This window comes from Leptinotarsa decemlineata, unplaced genomic scaffold, assembly GCF_025532065.1.
Source record: "Leptinotarsa decemlineata unplaced genomic scaffold, Ldec_3_MD MMD2_tig00000199_RagTag_RagTag, whole genome shotgun sequence".
In the NCBI taxonomy this organism is placed as follows: Eukaryota; Metazoa; Arthropoda; class Insecta; order Coleoptera; family Chrysomelidae; genus Leptinotarsa; species Leptinotarsa decemlineata.
In genome coordinates this window covers 1531867-1555374 of record NW_027412544.1, presented here as the reverse complement: position 1 = coordinate 1555374, position 23508 = coordinate 1531867, and the positions used below count along the sequence as shown (strand labels likewise).

At 34.0% G+C, this 23508-nt stretch overlaps 3 protein-coding genes across 6 annotated transcripts in view; 2 read left to right on the top strand and 1 right to left on the bottom strand.

The window, feature by feature from the left end:
* Positions 1-15200, top strand: part of na (sodium leak channel non-selective protein na) — a 30673-nt gene extending 15473 nt beyond the window's left edge. For all 4 annotated transcript variants that reach the window (XM_074172780.1, XM_023165323.2, XM_023165315.2 and 1 more), the window contains 14 exons: positions 2464-2646; positions 2704-2883; positions 2934-3186; positions 5492-5868; positions 5921-6041; positions 6095-6228; positions 7740-7905; positions 7966-8160; positions 9309-9526; positions 9583-9806; positions 12557-12693; positions 12743-12879; positions 12938-13094; positions 14529-15200. In XM_074172780.1, the coding sequence (XP_074028881.1) occupies positions 2464-2646; positions 2704-2883; positions 2934-3186; positions 5492-5868; positions 5921-6041; positions 6095-6228; positions 7740-7905; positions 7966-8160; positions 9309-9526; positions 9583-9806; positions 12557-12693; positions 12743-12879; positions 12938-13094; positions 14529-14975 (2929 nt within the window). In that variant the 3' untranslated portion in view covers positions 14976-15200. The remainder of the gene's footprint in view (positions 1-2463; positions 2647-2703; positions 2884-2933; positions 3187-5491; positions 5869-5920; positions 6042-6094; positions 6229-7739; positions 7906-7965; positions 8161-9308; positions 9527-9582; positions 9807-12556; positions 12694-12742; positions 12880-12937; positions 13095-14528) is intronic.
* Positions 15201-16402: 1202 nt separating this feature from the next.
* Positions 16403-18947, bottom strand: LOC111509572 (replication termination factor 2). Its single transcript, XM_023165337.2, has one exon. It carries the CDS (start codon positions 18787-18789, stop codon positions 17878-17880), a length of 912 nt encoding a protein of 303 aa, XP_023021105.2. The 5' UTR covers positions 18790-18947; the 3' UTR covers positions 16403-17877.
* A 1648-nt stretch (positions 18948-20595) lies between these two features.
* LOC141481519 (uncharacterized) lies at positions 20596-23324 on the top strand. Its single transcript, XM_074173141.1, has 3 exons — positions 20596-20600; positions 20644-21507; positions 23315-23324. Exons 1-3 carry the CDS (start codon positions 20596-20598, stop codon positions 23322-23324), a joined length of 879 nt encoding a protein of 292 aa, XP_074029242.1.
* Positions 23325-23508: the final 184 nt, after the last annotated feature.

Below are 23508 nucleotides of genomic sequence, written 5' to 3'. Positions count from 1 at the left end.
CCTCCACTTCGAATGATTTTAAAAAAGGCAGAGGAACTTTCAATAATACTGTTTCATACTTGTTATAATCTGATATGTACCAATTTGTAGTCACTGTAAAAACAAATTCAGCTGTGTATTACAATACAATAGTGTATTCAAAAAATAAAGTCGATGATGAAAAGTGATGTCGCATTGCAAATTGGTTTATATCAGATTATAACAAATATGAAACAGTATTGAAAGTTTCTCTGTCATTTTTATATCATTCAAAATGGAGGCGATTCCCCTCCGATTATTCTAGTTCCCCAAAGTAGTACCTAAACTTTTGTCCGATTTAACTAACCTTGTAGGTCTCAACATTTCTGAGATAGCAATTGTGGGATCAGCCAAAATAAACGGCCTGTATATTTATTTCCTAAAGCGATCATTTCACAACGATATACAAAAAACAAGTACTGCAAAACTTGAAACTACAAAAATCCCAACTTCTCAGAACCTCGCTTAGCAACAAAGACAGGAACAATGAGGAGCAAAGAGCTTATTGATGAAGTGGTATGTATATCTAATTTATATAATTAAAAGATCCAGGTGATGTTGAAAACAGAAGTACATTGCTTATTTGCTGCTTTCAGGTTTATTACTCGTGGTTTTTAGTCCTCACTTTTCATTTGCAACTGCAGGTAACATAATCAAAGGCGATGTGACAGTGTGTTAAATGATTTACAAGGGTGGTCCCCAGAAGTACCCGGCTTGACCTAGAGATGGCGGTAGTTCTTTGAAAAATATCACTGTATCAGAAAGTACACAATCTATAAAGCATATGTTTCAAGTTTCGAGAAACTGTTATTCAGTATTTGTTTTGCAGCCATCAATAGCGAACATTTCGGCAGTAAAATATTGGGTAGCAAAGTTTAAACGAGGCTGTACAAACTGCCAAGACAAGAATCGCAGTGGTCGACCAAATGAGGTGAAGACTCCAGAAACGGTGAAGACAATCCACAAAGCGGTCTACTGAAAGTGCGAGAGCTAGCAGACTTAGTAAGCATTTCAAAAAGTGCAGTACATTGTATATTAACTGAAAATTGGGACATTAGAAAGCTGTGTGCAAGGTGGGTGCCGCGTTTGCTCACACTCGAGCAAAAACAGTGTCGTGAAGATGTTTCAATTGAGTGCTTAGCGAAGTTTCACAGCAACAAAGCAGAATTATTGCGTCGTTTCATAACCATGGATGAGAAATGGGTCCATGACTTTACACCTGAGATAAAAGAACAATCAAAACAGTGGACTCAACAGAGAGAACCGGCTCCAAAGAAGGCGAAGACCGTTTCATCTTCAAGCTAGGTCATGGCATCGGTTTTTTGGGATGCACATAGGATAATTTTCATTGACTATCTTAAAATAGGTAAAACTATTAACGGCGAGTATTATGCGAACTTATTGCAACGTTTGAGTGAAGAAATCAAGCAAAAATGGCAGCATTTGGCTTAGAAAACAGTGTTGTTTCATTAAGACAATCCACCAGCTTACAAATCCAGTATCGCAATAACTGAAATTAACGATTTGAAATTTGAATTGCTACCTCAAGCACCTTATTCGCCAGATTTAGCCTCCTCGGATCATTTTCTGTTCCCAAACTTGAAAAAATGGGTCATTGGTCAAAGATTTTCCAACGAATGAAGAAGTGACGGCAGTTAATGACTATTTTGAGGAGCAAGACAATTCTTATTATAGAAACGTATCGAACTTATTGAACGTCATTGGGAAAAGTGTATAGAACTGCAAGGAGATTAACTTGAAAAATAAATATATTGTTTTCCAAAATTTTGTGTTTTCTTTGTTGGGCCGATAGAAGAAGGTATTCATGACATTGCCTTTGACTGAACATAATTCTTGGGTGAAACAAGCAGATCTGCTGATCCGCAGCTAAACAGGGAGGCCATAGAAATCGTCAGGAATAGAGCTTGAATATCGATGAAATGTGGATACCAACATCTGGTTTTGAACCAAATATAAAACATTTTTTTCATTTCATGCATTCACTCACTTGAAGATTCATTTGATCACTCTTGCTGATATCAGTATTATAAACTTGTGATTATTCATTGTCAGGGAGAAATCACATTGATAAAATTATCGGTGATTATATTGCTTTAATACCGTTGCCATACCATGGAGAAATAATCAGCTTTTTCCGAATTTCTTGAGATTTTCATATTTGAATAATACTGTAGTTCTACCCCAACACCAAACTGTTATTTTCAACATGTCGTCACGTTTTTCAATCTTAAAGTGATCATCTTCAAGAGGAAGATTATAACTGTTTGGTGTTGGGATAGAACTCCAGTAATATTCATTACTACACGAAAGGTTTCCAATAGTACATCATAAGAATTTCAATATTTGGCAAATCAGTTTCATTATAAACAGAAAAACTTAAATTTCATCAGAGTTCTATCAAATATTTTAATTCATCTTCTTCAGATTTGGTTCAAGATCAATTAGACGAAGTGTACGTAGTGGTTCTATTAAACTAAAACAAACCTACGAGCATCTGATGGAAAATGGAGACATTGGAGTCAACAGAGTAACTTCTAACAGAGCCAGGCCCCACGACTTGGATATCAAACTACTACAAGCTAAAAGACAGCAGGCAGAAATGAGGAGGCATGACAAATATTTACTGTTGTTATTTCTGAATCAGTTTTGACAATCATTTTCTAGGAATCAGCGTGAAGAAGATTTACGAGAAAACCATCCCTTTTTTGACACCCCCTTATTTGCAGTTCCAAGAGAAAGTAAATTTCGAAAATTCTGCCAATTGATTGTGTATGCAAGATATGATGCTAGGCTCAAAGATCCTCTTACTGGGAAGGAGAGAAAAGTTCAATATAAAACATTGCAGTAAGTTTTATTGAGTCCCAAAAAAATGTTACTTTGAGTTCTCATTTCAGCAACTTTCTCGGCTTGGTGACTTACCTAGACTGGGTGATGATTACAATGACTACTTTATCGTGTCTTTCTATGATGTTTGAAACACCCTCCTATCGCGTGATGGAGAATGCCAGTTTACAAGTGGCAGAATATGGATTTGTTATATTTATGAGTATAGAACTGGCTTTGAAAATTCTAGCTGATGGTTTATTTTTTACTCCAAAGGCTTATGTAAAGGATGTGGCTGCGGTTTTAGACGTATTTATATACTTAGTAAGTCCCATCAGTATTTTTTTTCAGTTTGTTAGGAATTTCAATTAAATTTAAAAAATGTAAGTGCATTTTTAAAAAATTATTGTTGTTTGACATTGAAATCGCCCGTCTGTTTACATTTTTGAAAAATATTCACACAAGTTGATTTTTGTTATTGTCCGTGCAGTCTTTTGTGGAAATGAAAAATTATATTTGATTGAAAACACTTTTCAAACACCAAATGAAATTATTAATAACTTTGGTGTACATCAAGGCAGTGTTCTAGGAGCATTGCTGTTATTAATACATACTTAAATGCTACCAAGTGCAATTTCACAGTTTACTAAATTTATATGTGAATGCACATTTGTCGGCCACGACTGAAGTAGTCTGATTAACTATCGCTGAATGCTCATAGAGATTACATCAACAAAAAACTCCGAAAAACTTTTTTTTGTAGAATATCACCTTAGGTGACCTTATTTTCAAAATTAACAATATATAAAAACATTATTTATACTCATTTCAATTACTGTTTTAGTCTCAAATTTGGATGAAAACAATAAAGTTGCAAAAATTACAAAATCGAGAAATGAGAATAATTTTTATGTGATATAGATAACTCCTATTCAAATTATGTTGATTACACTGAATTAATACAGTGTAACTCGAAGATTATTTTATATGTCAATGATACTCGATTAATAAATATGAGAAAGAATTCATTAACAAGTTACTATGATTCCTTTATTACTTTTAATAACCAAATTCATCAATACAATACAAGGATTAATGATGAATTTCATGTGTCTATAACCAAATCTGAAAATTCTGTAGTCTTTGTTTTTAGGGGACTAAATGATTTTTATAAACTTCCTCATACATTTAGTGATCTGTGATGTTGACAGGAATTTGTCTCGCTCGTCTACCGCCAAATTTTTGCTGGCTCGTTTAGCACACCGTCAATAGAATTTATAAAAATACTGGACATCTGTAACAATGAACGAGAACGACAATGTTTCCTACTTATTCACCAAACTCAAACAATTGTTCATGCAGTTGCAGTTTCGTAAGAATGTATGTGTACACTGGATACTCGTTAGGTCACAAACGAGGATTGTTCCGAATTCTTGTGGTTCTTGTTGAATACTCTTCATGAGCAAAAAAATTGCAGAATCAGTACTCCTAACCGCTCTGGATTGAATGATTCCATACAGTCTATCTCGTCTTGTGTTTGTAGATCTTTTGCCGGAAAAATCCTCACTTGTTTACTTTGTAGTAAATGTTCAAGAGGTAGCAAAACGTATGTGATTTTCAGTAACTTCCAACTAATGTTTCCTACTATGACTGATAACCAGTCCGTGCAAAGCTTATTGTTAAATCATCTGAAAATGGAACTTTAAACGGGTGATGATTAACTGTATTGCCAAACTAACTGACTATTATCAGAAAACAAGTATAGCTGAGGCACCAGTCAATCTAATAATAACACTGATGATCTTCAAACATGACTCAACCTCTACTGGAAGCACCAAACTCTTACGAAGGCTCAAAATAGATGAACACTTCAATCTAGCAGACAACTATTATAATCTTCATGCAGTCATTGCTCACTGTGGTTCTGGCATTGACTCTGGTCATTATTACGCCTTGGCCAAAGACGAAACTGACTGGTTTAAGTTTGACGATAGTCGTGTCACTAAGTGTTCTGGCGATGTCTTGAATTTATTGGAGCCTCTGGAGACACCCTACATTTTGTTTTATGAAAGAGAGGACATTGGACATCAGATGATGTGGTGCTGCAGGTTTCTCCGGGTTTTTCTGCACTTGAAACAGCAAATGCGCTTCTGGAATCAATGAAATCGTCCCGGAGCGCCAATTAATTTTTGTTGATGTTTCATTATTTCATGATTTGTTTTACTTTCTTCTTTAATATAGGTATTCCTAATTGAATGAATATTTTATATAATGTATGAATGTAAATTGAATTATCTATTATGTGATGTAAGCCAATAGCTAAATAAATAAAAATAAATTCATTTGGTGAAGTTTCAAATATCAATTGAAAAAAATTGTGATGTCACGAAACATTAAATTTTTTTCTGTTTCTTTTAACTTTTAGAATTCAAAATACTTTCAAATTCATACTCAAATATATCAATATTACTATCCATGATAATAATTACACAATTTTCACAAATACTTTAATTTATAGACGCGTTTCGCTAATACAGTAGCTTCCTCGGTAGAATTTACTTTCTACCAAGGAAGCTAGTAGCTACCGAGGAAGTTAACGCGCCTAGAACTTCACTAATTCTACTTACAGGTTAGCCTAACATTCCTTTGGTGGATGCCAAGAAGTGTTCCCCCTAACTCAGGAGCACAGCTTTTGATGATTCTTCGATGCTTGAGACCCTTGAGAATATTCACCTTAGTTCCCCATATGAGTAAAGTTGTGTGCGAACTGTGCAGAGGTTTCAAAGAAATCCTTCTTGTATCTACATTGCTTATTCTGCTCATGATCATTTTCGCAACTTACGGAGTTCATATGTATGGAGGAAGGCTTGCAAGATGCAATGATCCGAATATAACCAGGAGGGAAGACTGTGTAGGTGTGTTCTTGAGAAGAGTTTTTGTGACAAAAATGAAGGTTCAACCTGGTGAAAACGAGACATATCCTACTATGCTTGTTCCTAGGGTGTGGTAAGATATCGAGATTTAATATGTGCCTAAAACCAAATATCGTAACTTTCAGGGCAAATCCAAGAAGATTCCATTTCGATAACATAGGTGACGCGTTATTGACTTTATTTGAGGTTCTTTCCTTCAAAGGTTGGTTAGACGTTAGAGATGTATTGATAAAATCCTTGGGCCCTGTAGGTTCCATGTAATAAATTCATATGCAGCAAATTGAATTTTGTTCTTATAGGATCAAGCCATTTACATCCACATCTATATATTTTTGGGCTGTATGATTGGTCTAACATTATTTGTTGGTGTTGTTATCGCAAATTATTCGGAAAACAAAGGAACAGCGTTATTAACAGTAGACCAAAGAAGATGGTACATATTCTTAAAAAAATTAATTTTATTTGTAGTACTAGAACTTTATTGAACATGGCCAATCTCATATTTTATCAACAGTCTGAATTATGGTTACAGATATCTACTTCGTTATTGAACATTTCAGTCCTTTTTCAGGTGGAAGAAATAATGAGTCTTTTTGAAAAGTTATTACTGCTATACACATACAGATGCCGAACTGAGTCATGGCCAGTGAGAAACCCCTATTCGAAGATGCGTAGTAGATGTGTAGAAATCTGTTATCAGTCTGTTAGATTATCCAAGCCGTAAACATCCAAATTCAGGATAAAAGTTTCTATTCTTTTTTCCTAATATTTTCTTTGTCACACACAGACCCAAACTTTACGCAGATACGATTTCTCCCACAGGCCATGACTCAGTTCGGTAGCTGTACTGTTACCCTGTTACTATTACAAACAAAAATTGAGTTGTTATTGAATCAGAAAAGAGATTTAAAATTGTTTTTTTTCTCTATTTCTCATTTGTATATTGATTATTTTCTACATTTCACTATCTTAATGGTACTGCTAACCTTACAACAAAAAGTTTATTTTATCAGTTCAAAAACTGCTCCAGTTGTGGTGTGTCAAAGTACTTTCATTAAGATTCATTTAAATAAGGACTATAATAATAATAACTTCAATAATCCCAAGAAACATACATGTAGATAAAAGGAATATAAGGTAACAACTATTATGAGACAATAACAAAAATAAAATTAATACTCAGTAAAACCAGGTGAAATCCATGAGTGTTTCATGTTTATTGAATTAATTATTTTCGACACTAGCCATGAAATGCTTTGTAACAGTTTTTTTTTATTTAAAGTGGCCAAATGGATGAACATACTTAACTCTGTTTTGGTTGTTGATTCAAGAAATGACAAGTTGTAAATACATTTTTTCGTTTTATTTTGTAATATCTATTTCTAAGGGTTTCAAAGTCGATTTTGTGGCAGTATCCCAAAATTCCGTTGGTTGGTGATTTTCTATTCCTCAGATTCTGAGTATGTAGGTATTAACCTTGACAAAGTTTGATTAATGTATAAAGATGAAAATTTTTTATTTTTTGCAAATTCATTCTACAATTATTGTGCAAGGGAGGAGTATTTTTCTCATAAGGCATTAATTAGTCTTTCATGTATTAATGTATAACTAGTTTTCTTGAAGTTCAAACTCAACTCACACCGGCAAAGTTTCCAATTTAACTCTAACAAGATAAAATTGAAAAAGTGTTGTTTTCTCCGTGGGTTACACGGTAGTAAATTAATTGTATTGTTGGAAATGCAGTTGAAAGCGAAATCCAGAAATTGTAAAAAACCTGTTGGTTTTCATTTGAAATGATGTTGTTGATACGATGTATGCAAAAGATTCGCCATCTTCGAAAAAGCCCTGGTCCAAATTGAACTCAATTTCTGTCAAACTTTTAATAGAAGCTTTTATTGAATAATTCTACATGATGATGTGAATGTTTAATATCTGTTTTATTAGGTGTGATCTTAAGAAGAGATTGAAGATCGCCCAACCTCTGCATTTACCTCCTAGACCAGACGGAAAGAAATTCAGAGCATTCATTTACGATATAACTCAAAATATTAAATTCAAAAGATGTGTTGCTCTCATGGTTCTGATCAACAGCGGGCTCCTAAGTGTTACAGTAAATATGTTGTGAAGTTTAGAAGTTTGGATCATATTGTATTCAATGAATTCATTTTAGTGGAATGAAAAAGATACATATACAGATATTTTAGCAACAGTTGATATGATATGCACTCTAGCGTTCGTTGGAGAGGTAGTAATGAAAAATATAGCTTTCACGCCTAGAGGATACTTGCAATCAAGAAGAAACCGATATGACTTATTCGTAACTGTTATGGGAGTTCTATGGATGTTTTTCCATTGTATGTTCAAGGTAAACAATTTTGATTAAAAAAGTAATGTATATAGTGCAATTATGCACAACGTAAAGTATTAGCTGACAGTGTATGAAAAAAAATGAAGACAATTCACCTGATATGCAAACATTTTCCAAAAGACCACATGCAAATATTTTCATGAATGAAAAATAACTACTTGATTATCGAATTTGAAAAATATTTTTCGAAGTTGATTCAAAATAAAAATGAACGAGATTCAAATATAAATCATATAAGTCGGCATATTCGCGAATGTGAATACTTGTGTGTTTTCAAAATCTTAAGACGTGACGCCGAAATTTCTTGGCAATTCTGGGCCAGATTCAGTCATTTTTTGTTATTTTTTTTTTGAATGTGTTTTGATTGTAAGCTGTTGAATATTGTTTTTTCTCTCAGGAGATTCATTAAAGAACCATTATGTCTATGTAAAGAGCATTTACGACAGTGTCATTTAAATGTAATGAATAAAAATAAAATACCGCACGATGTGATTCTAAAAAGTTATCAACAGAAACCCCTTGGTTCATTTATGGAGAAAATGTCTGTGTAGGTAAATTTCATAATAATTCTGTAACAAGTTAATACGAATCTATCCTCAGAACAGATAATTTAGCATCAATCAATAATAATAATCATTATCCATGATAATTATAGAATTTATGATGCACTGTTTGGAACCTTTGGTGTAGTAATGAATATTACTGGAGTTTTTTCCCAACACCAAATCGTTATTTTTAACACCACGACACGTGTTTCGATCACCAAGTGATTATCTTCAAAGAGGAAGTTTAATCTTCCGGTATTTTTATCAGACACACTTGAATTGGAAGTTGAAAACAATGAGAAGATTCCGTTGACATATATATATTATAATAAAAATCAAATCTCCAAATTTATTATGTAGCTCATAAAGACCCTCAAAGTTGAATAAATAATAATTTCTTAATTTTATGAATGAAGCACTTTTTTCCTAATTTAACCTACTTCGCCTTTCTCATGGTTTACGTTTTTCGTATGCTGGCCCTCCTTATCTTGGGCACGGAGTATATGGAACTCCTCAATATGAAGTTGTAATTTTGATAGCTATCATGCAAAAATATACTCTTCGTTATACATTATATAATGAACAATGTTTCTTTTTCAGAATGATTTAACCTATTTCGTTGGTTTCATGGTGATCATTCTTCGGTTTTTCACAATAACTGGAAAACATGCAACACTCAAAATGTTAATGCTAACTGTCGGAGTTTCTGTGTGTAAAAGTTTCTTCATCATTTTTGGTATGTTCTTACTAGTTTTCTTTTATGCTCTCGCCGGAACAATAATATTTGGCACTGTCAAATACGGAGAAGGTATTGGGAGGTAATCAAACATTTTCAGCATTATAAAATTGTTAGACTTCACTAAAAATATTTTAGACGAGCAAACTTTGAGTCTCCAGTAACAGGAGTAGCCATGTTATTCAGGATAGTTACTGGTGAGGATTGGAATAAAATAATGCACGACTGTATGATACAACCTCCCTTTTGCACCCCTGCTGCAAACTATTGGCAGACTGATTGCGGAAATTTTTATGGATCACTGATATATTTCTGCACTTTTTACGTTATCATCACTTACATCGTATTGAATCTATTGGTGGGTAAGTAGGATCACATAAAATGCTGCACTATATTATAAAAAAATATGTGACATATGGTACAACTATTCCGACAACCCATATTGAATATCAATTTCAGTAGTTCTTTTTCTGTGCAACAAAAAGTCTAGGGAACTCTTGGCACATCCCCAAGACATGATATTAAAGCTGATATGAGAATGAGCCATAGGACATTTAACAATCAAATATATAAAAGTAGTTGTTTCAAAAGAATGTTTTCTTTCATGTATTTCATTGTTTATATAAAAGTAGTTGTTTGGAGAGGGCTTTTTCTTCCAGTTTGTGTCTGAAAATTACTTCTTTGCGTGATCTACATATCGTTGTGAAGAGTTCATTTTGAAATTAATGGCTTTCTTTTGAAGATTCCTACATTTTTTTGTATAATTATGGCAGAGTAGAAAGCCTAAACCATTCTTTCTCAAAAATCAGTCTCTTCTAAAAATATACCCCTTTCAACTTATCTCAATTGGTTTTTCAATTGTTTGATTGAATAATATACAGAATTAAGTTTGTTGCAGACTTTTTGAATATACCTACTCCAAGTTAGATTTTCGTCCAGCAATATTCCTAAAAAGAATTTCACATTTATAAATATTTTCTTTGAAATAGTGTTCGAATTACTCAGAATCATTTTCAAATGTTTTTTGCGTTTTTACTTCTCATCGATGGAGGGTGGATCATACTGACAGCTCTAGAACTCCATAGAGTCCTGCTAAATTCCATCGAATTTCTGCAGTGACTTTTCATGATGTCGTCAAAGCTTCTGATTACAAATCACGGAAACTCCGGAAACTGTACTATTATGATATCGAGGGGATTATTTTCAAGTGGTACAAATCATATCACCTGATAACAGTCAAAAGAATAATTTAACATTATATGAAGTGAATGCTAGAGTTCGGACTTCCATTGTCTAAAAAGGTGTTGAACAGATTTGAAAGCTCTAGCAAATAAAATAAAAATGTATGAAATGTTAAAATTATTATTCTCTGAAAGACAATTTTGTAGAAAAGTCACTGTTTTTTCATTGTATATCCTTCCACAATTTACCTTTTTTTAGATGGTTGACGTTTCGGAAAATAATCCTTTTCTGTTTTCAAAACCCAAAAAAATTACTTGTAAACAACGCCCCAATTGCAGCTATATTTCCTTTGAAAACACTAAAAATAATCGAACCAAAAGATTCCGTTGGAACAGAAATAATGTCAAAAAAAGTAACAAAAATAAATAGCAAAATACTCTAAGAATGCTAATTTGTAAAGAAAACATATTGTGACTCAAAATAAAAATGAATGGGTTAGACAATAAATAAAATGTAACTTTTATGCAAATAATAAAAAATAGGAAAAATATTTCAAATCAAGTTACTTTATGATGTTTCAATTGTTAGTATTCACAATCGTGATAGATGTTTTTCTTGTGCCCGCCAATTGGGACTTTGAACGGTCTATTGGTTTCCCCAATATAGGATTTTCTGCTCCCGCATGATATCCGGTAAATGCAATTCTCAGAATCACAGTCCGCGATTGGTGGCTTGGTTTTTGTGAGGCTGCTACTGATGGTGTTCGCGGATCTGAAGCAGGTTCTAATGTTGCACTTAGACCCAATTATTCTGGTTATGACGAAGTCTCTCTTATTGTCTTCCAGTCAAAGTCTGTTTCACCAGCTTTTTGAAGTAACCATTCTGATGTGTCCTAATTATTTCTCGAGACTTTCCTTCGTGTTGCACGATCAAGCAGCGTGTTGATGATTTCTTGATAGATTGGTGCTGGTTGGATTCGTAATTCAGATTCTGTGACATATAAGTAGGATTTCGGTATACAAATGTTTTGCACTTGTCGATTCTCGTCACCATTACATCTAAAAATGACAATTCATTGTGGACCTCTGTCTCCATAGTAAATGTTATAGAAGGTCTCAAGCAGTTGAGGTGTTGTAAAAAGGTGTCCAGTTCCAGTTCGTCTTGCGAGAAGAATTTGTACCTCAGATTGAAATAGCAGTTCTGCTGAGATAAAACCATGGCAAACTACAAAAAACTAGCAAAGATGTTCTTATACAATTTCATAAATACATTTATGAACCTATTTTTGAGTATAGATGGGCTCGTGTGTACGTATTAATTTGTCTACTGACTATTCACTTTTATTTTCATACAAAAAGTATGCTTTGACTTATTACAAATTTAAAATTCATGTATGCTACTGTGGGACATTACTTTTGATGAAGTATAAATTACTGTAATTGCTGTATTTTGCACAACTTTCAATGATCTAAATTTCTTTTTGATTTGGTCCCAAACATACCTCACAGAATGAAGATGAAAGAGAATATTAAAATAATATATCGATTTTAGATGTTTTTGTTAGCAAAACTGCTGAATAGTTTCAATATTATATTAACTGCAGATATTCATCGAGGATAAAAATTACACGATTTTCTTACACCATTCAGACCTAAGTCAATCCCTTACCTTTTATTCTAATGATTTTAATTTTCTTAAGACTTTTTTATTAACTGTGTCAAAAGTTTAGTATAAATCATGTGACATGTGAGAACATTTTAGGGTATTGCCAAGATTTGATTGTATGCAATATTATTATTATTATTACTCGTTGGAAATATTTTCACATACCAGTCTGTGCTTCATTCCAAACATTAGTGAGAAGCAAAATGACATTCATGAAAAGCTTAATAATGTTAGAAGAAGCACAATTATTTGAATTACTTTTCAGCTATCATCATGGAAAACTTTTCTTTATTTTATTCTAACGAAGAAGATGCACTGCTATCATATGCAGACATAAGGAATTTTCAAAATACTTGGAACGTTGTAGATATACATCAGAGGGGGGTTATACCAGTACGAAGGGTGAGTAGTTTCAGGTATTGTTCAATCGACTTTAAAAATGTTATTTCAGGTCAAATTTATACTCAGGTTACTCAAGGGTCGTTTGGAAGTAGATCCTCAAAAAGACAGGCTCCTATTCAAACACATGTGTTATGAGCTGGAAAGACTTCACAATGGAGAAGATGTGACTTTTCACGATGTTATCAAGTATGGAATATTACTTATGAATAATGAGGATATGTTGGCAGTTTCTTTTTGTTTTTAGTATGCTTTCTTATCGATCAGTTGACATTAGGAAAGCCCTTCAGTTAGAAGAATTATTGGCTCGGGAAGAATTTGAGTATATTATTGAAGAAGAAGTAGCAAAGCAAACCATAAGGACATGGCTGGAAGGTTGCCTCAAAAAGATCAGATCAGCAAATGTAAGTACTTCATTCATTCATAGAATGAATGAATTTTTTTGCCCAGATAGATTTAGGACCCAGTTACATGAACAGCTTATTTTAGTGAATAAGTTATATAAGGGTACAAACTCTGGGATGAAAATTTTATAATACATTGTGTATTTTTTTTATTTTAACTTAATTGTCTGTCAACATAATTGAAAGCCTCTGATAATAAATAATTTCTGGTTTAATCAGTCAAACTTGATAGGTAGATTTAAACAGGTAGAATTGGATACTCTACTGTTTTGTTCTGTTATCGGAAGAGTATTTTCATCAGATCAGTCAAAGTAGCGGGAAACACATTGTTAGAGTGAATATTTAAAGTGCCACTGAAGTAATTATCTGTTGGGTTAGTTTAATCAGTACTTCCAAGTAAATTTTTCTCTAAGATGAGACCCCTGTATTCATGATTTTACACATATTTCAAATGGTTGTTTTATTGGAGTGGCAGGTATTATCGTGTTGCAAATTTTTTGAAATATTGCATTGACTAGTAGTTGTCAAAATATTTTGAAATCACAGGATTATTGCTAATGTCCAATATTCACTCAAGTCTAGAACTAAAGTTCCTTTAGGAGAGGACCAAATAGAAAAATTCAAATAACAATATACTGACTTATCATTCAACTAGGTAAGGTAAAGAAAAAATGTTTCAATCAGGTTAGAAAGATAGAATTAAGAGCTCTGGGATAGGATGAATCCAAAAAACCTGTCTCTCACATACTAGAACTGTAACATTCTTCCCGACTTTTGTTTCACCAAATAGCATCGTAAGGGGATGGTCTAAACTAATTCCTGAATCATATTTATTTTTCAAGGTTTTCTTATAATGAATATCAATAGAGTTCATTAGAGCACCACTACCAGGAACAGTTATTCGTCAGGGAATACAAGAAATATTATGAAATATTATTTTATTTGGGAAGTGAAATGAAACTTTCAATTTACCATACTGAAAGTCAGTCATCTGCAAACTCACAAAAAACGTGAAACTATTTTTACTACCTTATTGAGTATACTCGTACTTGTGCAAATGTTATCGCCAGACATGTTGTTTTTAAACAGTCTAAACATGTGACATCTATTTTTGAAATGTCTTTTTCAACCTCATAAATAACCATTTCAGAAAACAAATTTGTAAAATAAGAATTTACAGAGCTGTAGTGAAGAAGTTACTGAGTGGAAACTCTATATCTATATCTGCACAAATGTATAAATAGAGAAATATTTGAACAAATATAACAATTGAAGTGAATTATTAGAATAATGAGTTTATGTGAGTAGTGTTTAAAATATATTAAGAGAAATCATTCCAAGAAGCACTACAATTATTTATAATAAATTTCAATTTCAAAATATGTTGTGCGTTTTGTTGGAAAGGCAAATAATGAAGTAGATATATTTTTTCAGAAACAACAAAATAGTTTGATAGCAGGCCTGCGAGCAACGAACGAGGCACTTTCAGCGCCTGACCCTGCAGAGGAGAACAAAAATGAAAGCCTCGATCAAGAGACTGAAGCAGAAGCGAATAAAGAAAATGAAGCTAAAAAACAGAAAACAACTAATCTGCCGAGATCCGACAGTGTGGGTAGTAGCTCCGGTAGAAAATTCCTAGCTCCAACATTGTCTGATCCAGCAGCGAGACCGGAAAAGGAGCGAATCGTGACAAAAAAGAAAAACGCTCGCCCTGTGGTCGTTAATAAAAATCTGACGCATCTGAATGACAGTGAAAGTAGGATTCCAAGAGAAGTGTTCAACAGCAAGACTACCGTTCCAAAAGCTAGTAATGCTTTACACGAAATCAGGGACTGGTGGAATGAGCAACTGGCATATATTTCATCCAGCGATGAAGACTAAGTATCAATAATTTCCAGAGAGTTTCTGAGAGCCCAACTAGTTTCATAACAATATTTACGTTCTGAAGAGAAAATGTAGGAAGCACAGAACTTACAGGATCAAATCCCTTCTTTTCATATGTTATAAGGATGTATTCTAGATCATAATTGTTTTGGTAATTTTTCTGAAAGTTGTTAATGAAAGATTGTAAGTAACAATGTTGAATAAAAGGTCATTTTTGATGTAGCCCAGATTTTTTCCAATCTCAAAATTCACTACAATTTTTGTTGGGTAGTATGTATTTCTTTACCACTGAATGTCTTCTTCCTATTGTATTTTTTAAATGTATATTTGAGGTAAATAAATATTATTATTTACTTATTAAAATGATTGTTACTGGATTACAATTCTCCATCTTGAAATTTTCCGAACTTTCATGGATTGCAATTTCATAACTGAAATATAAATGATACTTGCTTGGGTCCAAAATTTAAAAATTGATCAATTCTGCAACTTTGTGACTTAGTATTTTTCTTCAAAATCAATCAAAATTTCTGTATTGTGTTGGTAATGATGGTAGTTCGGGATGAGTTTTATATTGCTAGAGGTGTAGTTACTCTTGATCCATTTGAATACTTATGTTACAACTCCAGTTGTGAACGCAATGGATGTTATATGCTTGTGTAAAATTTCACAAACTACACCTAACTATATGATCTTCACAAACTTTATTTTACATGGGGCACATAAAAATTAGAGTAAATAATAAACTTTCAGTATATTATTCACTTTGAAAAAGCTACTGTGATAACAAAACATGTGATATTTTTAAAAATAATAAAGTCCTAATGGTACTCTTCTTGCTTAGCTAACACAACTTGAATAAAACAAAATTCTAGAACTACTAAACTTTCATTTAGTGTTTTTAAATCCCACAATAAAAGAAAATCCCAATTTTGCACCAGAGGTGTCCACCTAGGTTGCCTATATGTATCAGCCGGCCCTGTTTGAATTCTTTCTGAAGTAATATTGAGAGTGTCTTAAATGAAGACCATATTATTGAGCCATAATCTAGTATTGAATGATTTCAATAGAAGGTAAACTATTCTTGATGCTTGAACTTTGCCTTCCTAAACAATGATTGCAAAACATTTTGGAGCCTGTACCGCAATATACTTCAAGTGGTCCAAAAATTAAAGTCGAGTACAGTGAGAATCTTGAGACACCCTACGAGATCGCTGGTTTATATTTAATATAACACCTTCAATTTCAACTTGTTGTATTTGGTAATATAGTTTAAGAAACTTCTGAACCATGACATAGCTAAGTCAGAAAACAAACAAATATATGATATACTTTGTCAAAAGCTTTGAAAAAATCGGTACAAACCAAATACATCTGGCGTTTAGTTTTCAAAACATCCACAATTTTTAGGTTGAAGATCAACAAACTGGTAATTCATTTATTTATTTGTATGGGAAATAGACTCCTTTTTACATAAACATTATACAATAGATACAAATTCAACCTAACCTAAAAATTCAATATAAGTCAAATAATTTCACAAACTACACCGGAAACGATTTGATCTTCCCAAACTTCATTTTTAAAAATATCACGACATGTTTCACTATCACAGTAGCTTTTTTGTAGTGAATAACATACTGAAAATTAATTCTATTACTCTAACTTTTATATACCTCACGTAATCATCAGCGAGAACTATGTGCACAGGTACATATTCAATCATAATTACCTAGATTCTCAATTCTAAATCAATAATAATGTTTTTTTCCTGATTGAATCGGCCGTTACTTGAAGATCTATAGTAATTTCATAAACTACACCTCACGATTTGATCTCCACAAACTTTATTTCAAAATATATATCACATGTTTCGCTTACACAGTAGCTTCATCAAGCGATTCAAATGACTTGATGAAGCTACTGTGTTAGCGAAACATGTTGTGATATATATTTTTCAAATGAAGTTTGTGGAGATCAAATCGTGAGGTGTAGTTTATCAAAAAATAATATGTCTACGAAGACTCGTATAACGTCGGTTTCTAAGAAAACCAAGTTCAGTAATGGTTATCTATTTAAATCCAGTTGGTCATTCAGTAAAATATAGATCACCATTAATGAACTTGTTTTCTTAGAAACCCATGTTATCCTAGTTTATTGATGTAGAATTGATATAATATGGGCTAGGTAATTATAATTGAGGATGTACTTGAGGTATATAAGAGTTGATAAGATGCTTTGGGTAATTATGATTGAGTATGTACCTCAGTAAGTAGTTCTCACTGGTGATTATGTGGGGTATTTAAAATTAGAGTAAAGAATGCACTTTTAGTAAGTTTATTTACTACGAAAAAGCTACTGTGATAATGAAACATGTTGAGATATTTTCGAAAATTAATTTTGTATAGATCAAATCATTTCCGGTGTAGTTTGTGAAATTACTATGGATCTTTATCAAGTAACGGCCGAGTCAATCAGAAAAATAAGTCAAGTATGTGCTACGGGGAGAAAGTTAAAGAATATTTTCAATTGAGCAAAGCTATCCTGAGTCCACAGTTAAAAAAAATCCGAGCCACATGAGTTGTGATATTGGGTTGAAATATCCATCACTAGTAGTATGATTCCATGTTGCTTTGACTGGAATTCTGAATAACAAAGTATACAATAGAACAGTTTAGATCACCTACCAAGACTTTGTGTATAAATAACAGATCTTTTAAGGTCCTACGTTCCTATAGAGAAAACGAACTTGTATCCAATGAGTACTTGAGAAGAGAAATATACAATATGCCAAAGTACACATACATTTTGAAAATACTCAGCAAAACTATCTAGTACACTACGCAAAGTTTATTAAGGATTCAATGAAAATGAGATACACTATCATTAATATTATAAACTAATTATAAAACGGATTATATGTGACCCAATGAGCTCTACCTTGGTCTTTCTCGGACTGGTGACTGGTGAAAAGAGATTTGTAAACACTGCTCGCCTGCTTATCTTTGGCTACACTATAATCAGATTTCATTTTTCTCAATTCCTCTGCTTTAGTTACCGTTCCCACAGAAACAACATTACCGATTTTTGACAATGTAGAAGGTTCTGCAGAACTTTTGCATTTTTTTGAACTATCTTCATTTTTTATGAGGTTTGAATGTCGCTTCACTCCTTTAGAAGTCGTAGGTTCTGAACTCATACCTTCATTAGTGTCTTCTACTTTGATCTTTTTTTCTTTGTTTTTTTTATTTTTTTGTCGCCTTATATTCATTCGGTTTTTCATCAACTCCAGATCTTCGTCAGTTCCATTAATAACGACTACATCATCATCTTCAAATGGTTTTGTGCATTTGTGACAGTTTTTGGTACCTATTTCTTTAAGAGCTCTTTCCGAAAATACACATCCGCATGACCAAACAGCTACAAATCTAAATTTTCCACTCATTTCAAGTCCGAGAACTGGACAAACATAAGGAGCTGCTCTGTGATCCAAAGAGCCATCTTTTTTTCCTTCATCTTTCATGAACTCAGGATTTTCAGTTAATTTTAAATCTTTAACGTCTTTCAAGGACTTGATATGTTTGCAGGATTCTGGTAGAGAATTTCTGTCCAGCAAAGCTTCAATAAGAGACATTTTGCTGTAAAGTTTTCCCAAATGGCAAACCACAATAGGTTTTTGAAGAATTTCCTGACTAATTGTACAACATCTCCATCTAAAGGCCAATTCAGCATCTTTATCCTTGGCTTCTGGTTTCTTTTTCACTCTTACAAGTTCATCTCTTCTCGGAATGGTACCTCCATCACAGCCCATATTGTTGTAGAAACAATAAAAAGAGAGGCTCAAGTAATCAAGAATTGAAATGATTTCAAAATAATAGAAATACCGCAGTGTCAATCATCAATGGGTCAAGACTGCGGATGAACAATACACATACAACGCGAATACAAATACAACAATGACAGATGAAAGATGAACTGATGAACTATAATAAATGATTAATGAGTTATATCACAGAATACAGAATGTAGAATGTAGGTCCGATATTCTGTGGTATTATACCTCGTTAATCCTTAGCTCGCACAAGTTTCGACTTCTGAGGGTTGTCGTTCGTAGGGGTGCGACAGCTGGTTAACAGAAAAACAGATTTTAAACAGATTTAAACAGATATATATATATATATATATATATATATATATATATATATATATATATATATATATATATATATATATATATATATATATATATATATATATATATATGATGAGCTGTTTTCTCGGGTTTCGCTCCGTGTTCTGTGTATTTTCTCCCCATAAGGATTATTTTCACAACGTTTCGGCAAAGTCTCATTTGCCATCTTCTGGTGATGTCTGGTTTTTTCAACTAGACTGATTACTTCGAACTCTGTGTCTCAATTTATAGGGATGGATGTTTCCCTTTACCTGCGTTGCTGCCACTACCTGTGTTTGTTCGACTACCTGTTTTGGTCTTATTACCTGAGCTGCCTCTCCTGTCTCTGTTATTGTACCTGTATTGTCATGTACCGAGTTTTGCCTCTGAAGTTGAGCGGTCTGATTGCTTGTGCGAAGTGATAAAACGGATCTCCATGTTGATGGTAATCTTTGCACATCATCCCTCTTGTTCATATTATTAGGTCGTTTTTCAATTTCGATTGCCTCTCTGATTGTTCGTGAGTAAAAGTTTTCGTTGCTTGCTAGCATTTTTGTGTTGTCGAAATTGATGTTATGTCCTGTTTGAAGTACGTGTTGGAAGAGAGAAGACGTGGTGACTTTTCCCTTCACTGCTAGTTTGTGTTCATCTTTGCGAATGTTGATTCGTCTGTTGGTCTGGCCGATGTAAGTCCTGTCACAATCATGGCATGGTACTTCATACACTCCTTGTGATTCCAGTGGTATCTGATCCTTGGGATTACGAAGCATGGACCTTATTGTTCGTTCTGGTACGAACGAAGTTGATATGTTATGTCGGTGAAGAATTCTGCTGATTTTATCTGTTGTTCCTGCAATATATGGTAGTGTGGTTGTTATGACCGGTGTATCTCGAGTTTTTTGTTGTTTCCGTGTGGTCTTGGCAGCCGCTTTTATACTTCTTTCTGAGTAGTTATTCATTTGTAGCGTTGTTTCGATGGTGTTCAACTCTTGTTGTCTGTGATCGTTGTCTGCCAGCCTCCTCGAACGTGTAATGAGTGTTTTTGCCACCGCGTGAATTTGTTTTGGGTGGTGGTGTGAATTTGCGTTTAGGTACCTGTTCGTGTGTGTTGGCTTTCGATATACCGTGTGACCTAATGTTCCGTCTGGCTTTTTCATAATCAGTACATCGAGAAATGCGAGCTGGTTGCCTTCTTCAACTTCTTTCGTAAATTTAATGCGTGGATGGATTTCATTCAAATGATTAAAAAACCTGGACAGTTCCTGGTGACCATGAGACCAAATCACGAAGATGTCATCGACATACCTCAGCCAGAGTTTAGGTTTCAAGGGTGACGTTGCTATTGCTTCGGTTTCGATTTCTTCCATAAAGAGATTGGCAACAACGGGTGATAGTGGCGAGCCCATTGGTGCCCCTTCAATTTGTCTGTATCGTTGGTCGTTATAGATGAAGTAAGTGTTTTTGATGCAATGTACCGGTTGAAAATATAATTAGCAATGTAGAATCAGCCCTGAATAGAATAGACGACAAGGAGACGCAAGAGTCAATTAGACAGGACATTGCACACGTACTCAAAAATGCAAAACCGCCGACCAGAAATATACCCCATAAAGAATACCAAGCACTGAAAAATCTACGAGAGAATGAGGATATCATCATCCTACCAGCAGACAAAGGCAATGCAACAGTAGTGTTAAACACCATAGATTATGAATCCAAAATGATGAAACTACTAGAGGATCCAGCCTACAAGAAAATAGTTAGAGATCCAACTACCTATCTAGAGAAAACCACAAAAACTGCCATCAATAATTCTCCTATCGACGACGAAATCAAAAGACATCTGATTCCAAGAGAGAAATCATCCAAGTGCCCTAAACTTTATGGACTCCCCAAAGTCCACAAGGAAGGGGCACCACTTAGGCCAATCGTGAGCTCGGTAGGTTCGCCAGTGCATCAATTAGCGAAACACGTTGCTCATGTACTTCAACCACATGCGGAAAAGGTCGATTCATATGTGCGCAATGCCGACCACCTCATAGACATATTGAAAACACAAACCGTTAGTCCGGACGACATCCTTGTCAGCTTTGACGTAACCTCGTTATTTACCCAGGTACCCACCGGAGAGGCACTAGAAATAATCAAAAAGAAATACAAACCGGAAGAGCATATCATCACATTGGCGGAACATTGCATCAAAAACACTTACTTCATCTATAACGACCAACGATACAGACAAATTGAAGGGGCACCAATGGGCTCGCCACTATCACCCGTTGTTGCCAATCTCTTTATGGAAGAAATCGAAACCGAAGCAATAGCAACGTCACCCTTGAAACCTAAACTCTGGCTGAGGTATGTCGATGACATCTTCGTGATTTGGTCTCATGGTCACCAGGAACTGTCCAGGTTTTTTAATCATTTGAATGAAATCCATCCACGCATTAAATTTACGAAAGAAGTTGAAGAAGGCAACCAGCTCGCATTTCTCGATGTACTGATTATAAAAAAGCCAGACGGAACATTAGGTCACACGGTATATCGAAAGCCAACACACACGAACAGGTACCTAAACGCAAATTCACACCACCACCCAAAACAAATTCACGCGGTGGCAAAAACACTCATTACACGTTCGAGGAGGCTGGCAGACAACGATCACAGACAACAAGAGTTGAACACCATCGAAACAACGCTACAAATGAATAACTACTCAGAAAGAAGTATAAAAGCGGCTGCCAAGACCACACGGAAACAACAAAAAACTCGAGATACACCGGTCATAACAACCACACTACCATATATTGCAGGAACAACAGATAAAATCAGCAGAATTCTTCACCGACATAACATATCAACTTCGTTCGTACCAGAACGAACAATAAGGTCCATGCTTCGTAATCCCAAGGATCAGATACCACTGGAATCACAAGGAGTGTATGAAGTACCATGCCATGATTGTGACAGGACTTACATCGGCCAGACCAACAGACGAATCAACATTCGCAAAGATGAACACAAACTAGCAGTGAAGGGAAAAGTCACCACGTCTTCTCTCTTCCAACACGTACTTCAAACAGGACATAACATCAATTTCGACAACACAAAAATGCTAGCAAGCAACGAAAACTTTTACTCACGAACAATCAGAGAGGCAATCGAAATTGAAAAACGACCTAATAATATGAACAAGAGGGATGATGCGCAAAGATTACCATCAACATGGAGATCCGTTTTATCACTTCGCACAAGCAATCAGACCGCTCAACTTCAGAGGCAAAACTCGGTACATGACAATACAGGTACAATAACAGAGACAGGACAGGCAGCTCAGGTAATAAGACCAAAACAGGTAGTCGAACAAACACAGGTAGTGGCAGCAACGCAGGTAAAGGGAAACATCCATCCCTATAAATTGAGACACAGAGTTCGAAGTAATCAGTCTAGTTGAAAAAACCAGACATCACCAGAAGATGGCAAATGAGACTTTGCCGAAACGTTGTGAAAATAATCCTTATGAGGAGAAAATACACAGAACACGGAGCGAAACCCGAGAAAACAGCTCATCATACTTTATCCGTGAGAATCTTCGAGTTAACATATATATATATATATATATATATATATATATATATATATATATATATATATATATATATATATATATATATATATATATGTATATATATATATATATATATATATGACAGATTGAGAATTGTAATCAGTGTTGCCAATTAATGATGGGATAATTCGAAATAAAAATAACGGATAATTCGACAATAATAATTTTAGATATCTAATCGATTATCAAGATAATTCTTCTTCTGATTATATGGTCATTGCTTCATTATTCATAATAATGACCATAATTTAAATTAATTTGACATTATTGGCATCGCAGAACTCAATCTATAACATATAGCTTTTCTCGATTGCTTGTATTAAAATCACAACTGTTCTACATATTGTAAATGAGATTGATGTCAACAAAATACACCTAGTACGAAAGCCAATAAAAAACAGTCAGCACTGATTTATCTCAAAAATTAATGAAATGACACGTCATTCCAAAATTCAAACATCTTAATGAACAATGAATTCAAAAACTCAAATGAGTGAATTCTCAATGTACAAAAATGAAATAAAACATTGTTTTTAGTTTACAGTAAAAATCACAGTTCAACGAATGATAATTCAATTATTCAAACAATTCGATTACCAATGATTCGATAATCAAAATAATTTGATTATGCCCATCACTATTGCCGATGATGAATCGTCAAATTGCCCACAAGTGTCTGTTTTGGATATCTAGCGTTCTTTTAAGATAGCGGCACGCGTAAATGAACTCAA